General features: G+C 42.3%; 1 protein-coding gene across 1 annotated transcript; it reads left to right on the forward strand.

Annotated features, from left to right (window-relative positions):
• The first annotated feature begins 207 nt into the window (after positions 1 to 207).
• On the forward strand, positions 208 to 6,976 carry marveld1 (MARVEL domain containing 1). The gene has a single exon (XM_048593902.1). It carries the CDS (start codon positions 394 to 396, stop codon positions 889 to 891), a length of 498 nt encoding a protein of 165 aa, XP_048449859.1. The 5' UTR covers positions 208 to 393; the 3' UTR covers positions 892 to 6,976.
• The last annotated feature ends 958 nt before the right edge of the window (positions 6,977 to 7,934 follow it).

Below are 7,934 nucleotides of genomic sequence, written 5' to 3' on the forward strand. Positions count from 1 at the left end.
TAAAAAGTTAAAGGGGCGGGGGACCAAAACGATTTTTAAAAGAATGCAAAGAAAGGACTGAGGACAAAGGCATAAGAAGTTTACGTAAAGGAGTAAAAAGTTTCAAAAGCGTAAAAATAAAATAAGTTCCGGTAAAACAAGCGAGAGGTTAGAAAGAATCTAACAGTTTGGGAAGTTAGAGTGTGGCAGTTCTTGTGAATGATTCCTCTTGTTAGTGGGTGGAGAGAAAGAAGGACAGAGGGGTGGGAGGTGGCAGGAAGCGGAATCACGAAACTCCCCTCCAGTCTCGGTTTCTTTTCTTCCTTGTCCACCTCCTCTGTCTGTTCAAAAGCCAGAGTATTCATTGATTCTGTTTCCTCCCGAATCCTCTCCCTGTGCTGCGTGCCCCAGACCATGGCGCCTCAGTCAGCCAACGCCTCGTCTCTGTCTGTGCAGTGGAAGTTCCTGACCAGTTTGTTGGGATTACTGAGGATGTCTCAGATCGTCCTGGGCACCGTGGTCTGGATGACCATCGCCATCAGCAGGTACGATGGGGCTTTGCACTTCGTGATCTTCGTGGCTGTCTTTTTCTGGCTCACCACACTAGCACTGTTCTTCCTGACTCTGCTGTCCAAGAGTGACCTGGTGCCCCTGCTGGGGGGTGAACGCTGGACCCTCAGCAATGCCCTGCATGACTGGCTGGCATCAGTTCTCTACCTGGTGGCCGACTGCCTGATCAGCAAGAAGACCATGGACAAGGAGTACTGTGACCTGCCTGCCTACTCCTACCACTGCCCTTACAAATCCTACCTGAGTGCCACCATCTTTGCCTGCCTCTGCACTTTGCTGTACATCATCTCTGCCATCTACTGTACCTACAAGAAATGCCGTGATGACCAGCCTGTTGTCTAAGAGGGGACAGAGACTTTCTCCAGAGATTGCAGTTACTTATTTGGGTTCTGTATTTATATATAAAAAAAGGGACAACCCTCCCACCTGCAAAACAAAATCAATGATGTGGCCACTTTTATATTTCTCCTTCACCCCTGTCATCTAAAGGGATCAGAGACTTTCTCCAGAAATTGCTTTTACTTATTTTCTGTGTTTTTTCCGTAAAATAATTGGACATCCCTCCCACCTGCAAAACAAAATCAATTGATGCAGCCAATTTTATGTTTCTCGTTCCCCCTCTCCTCTCCCAAACAAAAACAGAACTTTGGACCCTTGTTGGATTACACCAAGAGATGTGAAAAAATTCAAAGAGGAAGTTAGATTGATATAGTCATTACTGCAATGCATCGGAAATGATCTTTTCTCATCCTGAATTGAAGATGAGCAGAAGTTGAGCGCGGATTATTTCCACTTGGATCTTCATGAGAAAGGCAACACTGCTCCTGCGTGTGTGTGTGAGAGAGGGAGAGAGAGAGAGAGAGACTGAGAGGGAGTCTTAGGTTGTTGGCCTGTGAATTCGATTATAACTTTCTCCTCCACTTTCTGCGACCCCAGATCAGCTACAACATTCCACAAGGATTTCAGGAGCTGAATAGATTTCCTCTCGGCAATCTGAACTAAACCTCTGTGAGCACTGGTTGCTGGAAAAGGAGGAGGAAGAGATAGTCTGACTGGTTACCTTTCGGAATGGCTTGTTGTAACCTGAAATATCCCTGTAACAAAATCACATTCTGACAAGTACTTCATTTTGTGGCATTAGGTAGTTAACACAGCTGTCATTCTGGGCCGGAATGTGGAATTCTGTTTGTAATTATTACAGTATTCAATGTATATGCCAGGTGGGGGTTGATCCTAAGTCTCACGTCTTTAATAGCCGGTCTTTAATGTGTTAGTCAGCCCTGCTGCTTGTCTCTTGAACACTGTGCTGTGAAACGGCTGCAGTCTGAACAACACAAACTTAGACATGTATTAGCAGTTTGCTTTGAGGTAGGTTGGGGTTTTACTAAGTATTATGCAAATTTTTAAAACATATATATTTATACACTCAATGCTTTATGTGCAATGGTGGAGGTTTTGGATATACAGGGCACAGAGGTTACAAAGCAGACAGGATTTCAGACAAAGAACATGAATGAATTTGGGAATAAGTGACTGACTTGTGAGGGAGGCAGGATAATGGGCTCAGGAATCAATAAAATGTTTCTGGGGGAGAAGAGAATGATGGATGTGTGGGTTTAGGGTATATTGTCAGAACATTGGCATTTTGGGATTGAGAAGGTGGGTGGTTGGGGTCAGGAATTGGAGAAATTGGAGTGGGATGGTGGCACAGGGACCTGGGTTTGATTCCACCCCTGGGCGACTGTCTGTGTTCTCTCCATGCCTGTGTGTGTTTCCTCTGGGTTTCCTCCCACAGCCTAAAGATGTGCAGGTTAGGTGGATTGGCCGTGCTAAATTGTTCATAGTGTCCAGGGATGTGCAGGCTAGGTGGATTAACAATAAGAAATGCAGGGTTCAGGGATCGGGTAGGGGGTGGGTCCGGCTGGACACTCTTCGGATGGTGGATGTGGACTCGATGGGCCAAATGGCCTGCTTCCATACTGTAGGGATTCTAGGTGGGTTGCTGAGTTTGGGAGATGAGGAGAAGGTAAGAAATACTAAGTTCCTAACCCACGCATCTTCACACATATGCTCCTTTCTCAACAGACACCAACTCAGCATTTTTAACAATGCCAATTGGCTCCACATGAACTCCCTTCCCTGTGGGGATGAGATTGTTAGAAGAAAACATTTACAAATTTAGTAAATACTCATGGGAATTTCCAAGTACCTTGTATGAAGTAAGTGCAGGAATAGAATCTAATCGAGGGGTTTGGTGGTTTATATATTGAATAGCAGATACCCGGGTGTAAGTTACAGGCTGGAATCCAACTGAGGGTTTTGTGTTTTCGAACTCTATTCATGAAAACCCAAGATTCTTTCAATTGATAAATTGTGATTTTAAACATCGTTAAGATTAGCAACTGGCACCAGAGTTTGATTGGTAAGGACAAATTCTGTATAAAAATTGTTCTTTTGGGAAACTCTTGTCACTTTCTGCTCTCAAGTATTGGATGTGGCCCTATTACACGCGAATAATACTGCCTTGGACTGCATTTATTTAGCACATTGGTATCAGGAAGAAAAACCACACTTAAATCCAGTTGCTCTGATTCCATGCACCCTTCTTGTTTCATCTTCCTGACTCATGCACCTATCACTGTCACTCCCCAGTCACCTGTAGCCATCATCACCTCTGTGTGGCTTATTACCAAAAGACATAGGAGCAGAAATTAGGCCATTCAGCCCATCAAATTTATACAAATCAATCTGGTCTGAAAGCCAAGTATCATTCCCTTTGTGACCATTTTTCTCAGTTTAAGTGCATGGTTATAAGGTTTTGGGATCCTTTTGCGCAAATTTAATTTCTGGCATCTTCCTCTCTCTGATATTTCTATTCCTTGCAAAAGTCATCTTCTAAAATTCCACGGATTCTGGTATGATTCCTTTAGATTGGAGGGTAGAAAATGTCACCCCATTATTTAATAAAGAAACAAGAAAAAACCTGGGAACTGCAGACCTGTGAGCCTCACATCAGTAGTAGGGAAATTGCTAAAATCTGTTATAAAGGCCTTGATAAATGGATAGAAATGATCTGATTGGCACAGTCAGTGCAGATTTGTGAATGGAAAATCATGTTTGACAAATCTGTTGGAGTTTTCTGAGGATGTTGCTCACAAACCTGATAAAGGGCAGTTGATGAACTTGTATTTCCATAAGGCTTCTGATAAGGTCCCCAACAGGAGATTGGTTAGAAAGATTAAAGCACATGGGATAGGTAGTAATGTAGTTGCATGTATTACTGATTGGTAACAGGCAGAAACTTCAAGTAGGTGAAAATAGATCATTCTCGCATTAGCGCATAGTGACCACTGGAGTAATGTAAGGATCAATACTGTGCCCCAGTTGTTCACAATATATGTCAAGGATTTGGATGAAAGGATCAAATATAATATTTATAAATTTGCAGATGATACAAGGCCAGGCAGGAATGTGTGTTCTGAGGAAGATGTAGAGCGGTTTCAGGTGGATTTGGAGAAATCTAGTGATTTGGCAAGACAGTGGCAGATGGAACATAACGTGAAAAAATACGAAATTATGCACTTTGGTAGGAAGAGGAGATGTGCATAGTATTTATTAAATGGTAAAACGTTGAATATGTAGGTGTGCAAAGGAACCTGGATATCCTTGTCAGTAACACTGAAGGTGCAGGAAGATATTATGAAGGCTAATGGACTGTTAGGCTTTATTGCAAGAGGATTTGAGTACAGGAGTCTTGCTTCAATTATATACAAGCTTGGTTAGACCCCCACCTTGAATGCAGTGTGCAGTTTGGTCTCCGTACCTTAGGAAGGATATTATTTCCTTAGAAGGTGTGCAACGAATGTTCACCAGATTTGTTATTAAGATGGTGGAATGGTCCAATGAAGAGAGATTGGGCCTATATTCTCCAGAGTTTCAAACAATGAGAGGTGATCCCATTTAAACTTACAACATATTTTAAAAGCATAGACAGTGTAGTTGCAGGTAAGAGTGGGGAGTCTAAATTCAGGGGGCCCAACTTAATAGTAAGGATGTTGCCGTTTCGGACCAAGGTGAAGAGAAAATGCTTTACTCAGAAGTTTGTGAATCTTGGAATTCTCTATGTCAGTGGCCTGGGTAAGTTCAATCTTTCAGTATGTTTAAAGTAGAAGCCAATGAATTTCTGATTACCAATGATGTAAAGGGTTATGGGGATAGTGTAGGTAAAATGCATTGATGGGTCAGTCAGCACTGATTTTAATCAGCGGTGTAGCATTCTCAATGGGCTGAATAGCCTACACCTGCTCCTCTGTTCCAACTTCTCAGGGCCTTCACTAGGTTGAATTGTTTGAAAGTCTCTTTCACTCTTGACCAATCAAATGGGGTTGAGGTAGAGTAGAGGGGAAGACCTTCATATATGGTTGGGTCAAATTTTTGGTTTCCTCCTTCCCTGGTTTCTCAATAACGAACCTCTGTCTTCCCAGATTGTTTGGTGCATTGTTGGAAACATGCAGAGGGTGGACCACAACTTGCCAACTGGCCCACTTTGCCTTTACTGTTTGCTCGGGTCAGGGTTTGGGAAGTCTTCCCTTCCTTGCACCCACCTGGGTTTCACGGTCATTCTCATTGGTGTAACAATACGGTAACATGATTCATAGAGTTCTGTTTTGTTACAGAGCTGTGGAATCATGCAGGACTGAAAGAGACCATTTGGCCCTTGGCATCCATGCTAGCTGTCTGAAAGACCTATCAAATTTTCTCCCCTGCTCTTTCCAACTATTTATGCTTTTAAAAGTTAAATACAATGTTAATAATCAATTGTACTAAGATGGGAACATCTTCGGGCACCAAGTTCCTTTTTATCACTGTCTCCTTGACATAGGAAACTTGCATCTCCTTGAGTTTATGTTTTTAATAGGCTAGTCTGACTTATAACTCTTGATTGCATTGTTGGATAAGCATTGGATTATAATGCTCTTAGCAGGAACATAGATTTGTTAGGGCTACAGGTCCTGCATAGTAATGGATAATATTAATCTTTACAAGGAATCTGGGGTAATTTTATAAGTGCATACGGATATTGTAGGTTTCATATCAAGATTATCAGCGATTGAGAAAGTCAGAGACAGAGGCTGATGATGGTGCCACAGGCCAAGCAAGACAGAAATTTAATTCTATTCCTCCCTATTCATGCTTCACCCTCACGCAAGGTGGCGTCTCCAAATGGGGGTATTCCTGGAAGGCTTTATCACTTGACCTTTGAATAACCCTTTCACCCTCCCTTCAGACATTGGTCTATCTACAGTGCTCCTCCTTGTCAATTGAAATGGGTTCATGCTCTGGTTGGATGGATAATGACTGTCGGTCAAACAGCCATTTATTTACACATTTCCAACTTTTTTTCCAGTTAACATAAAAGTTGATAAAAATATGGAACAACCTTTTGTTTAGTAGCTCTTACAATTTTCTCTTTTCTGAAGTACTGCCATGGGCAGTGTCTTAGAGACACATGTTCCTATGGGACCTCCAGGACCAAAAGGAGTTTAATATGTTCACTTGAGTCATTACTGGTTGAAAGGCTTAACTTCTGAAGAAAGGTTGAACAGTTTGAGTATATCCATTGGAGTTTAGAAGAATAGGAGGTCATTGTAATAATACTTATCAGATCATGATGGGACCAAACAAAGTAGATTCAGAGATAGTAGGAACTGCAGATGCTGGAGAATCTGAGATAACAAGGTGTAGAGCTGGATGAACACAGCAGGCCAAGCAGCATCAGAGGAGCAGGAAGGCTGACGTTTCGGGCCTAGACCCTTTTCCCTTGTGAGAGAGACTGCAGTTAGAGGACACACAGTTTAAGAACAAGAAGACCCACTTTTAAGGTGGAGATGAGGAGCAATGTTCCCTCTCAGAGGGTAGCTGGTCTGTAAAATGCTCTTCCCAACAAAACAGCTGTGGTTAGGTCATTGATTTTATTCAAAACTACTTGAGAGAAATTTTTTGATAGGGAAGGCAGTCAAGGGTTATGGGGTGCAGACAAGCATTTGGAGTTGAGACCACAATATGGTCAATTATGATTTTATTAAATGGTGGCGCAGGCTGAAAGAGCTAAATGGTCAACTCCTGCTCCTAAGTCCTGTGTTCCAATGATGTCTTGGTACTGTAGTATTTTGGGGAATGTTTGCAATGCGTCTTCCATGTATTATATATTGCTCTTTACATTCATTACCTGGTGCCGGTAGGTTAGGTTTTAACTGTATTCTTGGATATCATGTACACACGTGACTAAGTGTTATTATATTTCTTACTATTATTAATAAGCTGTTTGCCTTTATGATATTTTTAACAGTGACTGTTTGTTTTATACTGTAATGGCCCACCTTTGCATACTAAACCAAAGAGATTTTGAGTAAACTGAATTTCTCATTGTTGCCTTGTTCTGTGAATAATTATATTTCAGCTCCTTTAACTCCCTCCTTTCTCTCTTTCTCCTCAAGGATGCAACTCATCTTTTCACTCCCTTGTAGAGCACATCCAAGGGGCTACACATTATCTTGCAGTGAGAGAGGGTTTCAGTTTCCTTCTTCATGTTGTTTTGGTTGCACTGACCAACACTTTGGTAACAAATCTCTGTTTTAACAACAGTGAACTGGCCATCTTGCATTAAAATATTAAAGACTTTCAGCAGGAGTTCCTCAGGGGTAGTGTCCTCGGCCCAAGTGTCTTCAGCTGCTTCATTAATGACCTTCCCTCCATCAGAACTGGGGATGTTCGCCAATGATTGCATGATATTCAACACCATTCATGATTCCTCAGATACTGAAGGAGTCAATGTTCAAATGCAACAAGATCTGAACAGTATCCAGGCTTGGGCTGATGTGGCAAGTAAAATTTGTGCCACACAAATGCCAGGCAATGCCTATCTCCAAGAGAGACAATCTAACCACTGCCCCTTGACATTCAATGATGTTATCATTACTGAATCTCCCACTATCAACGTCCAGGGGGTTACCACTGACCAGAAGCTCATTAGGACTTGGCATATAAATACTATCTGCAAGATGCCCTGCAGAAATTCACCAAAGATCCTCACGCAGTACCTTTCAAACCCAAGACCACTTCCATCTAGAAGGACAAGGGGCAGCAGCTGGATGAGAACACCACCACCTCAAGTTCCCATCCAGCTATGCACATTTTTTTGTTTATTTACAGGATTTAGGCGTCACTGGATAGGCCAGCATTTATTACCCAGGGATCAGTTAAGAGTCAACCACATTGCTGTGGATCTGGAGCCATGAGTAGGCCACACTGGGTAAAGATGGCAGTTTCCTTCCCTAAAGGGCATCAGTGAAACAGATGGGATTTTCATGACAATTGGCAATGGA

This window comes from Rhincodon typus, unplaced genomic scaffold (assembly GCF_021869965.1).
Source record: "Rhincodon typus isolate 14 unplaced genomic scaffold, sRhiTyp1.1 hic_rhity00004464, whole genome shotgun sequence".
Taxonomy (NCBI): Eukaryota; Metazoa; Chordata; class Chondrichthyes; order Orectolobiformes; family Rhincodontidae; genus Rhincodon; species Rhincodon typus.

Excerpts from the sequence above, each read along its gene's own strand:
- marveld1 (XM_048593902.1), top strand. The coding sequence starts at position 394 with ATGGCGCCTCAGTCAGCCAACGCCTCGTCTCTGTCTGTGCAGTGGAAG.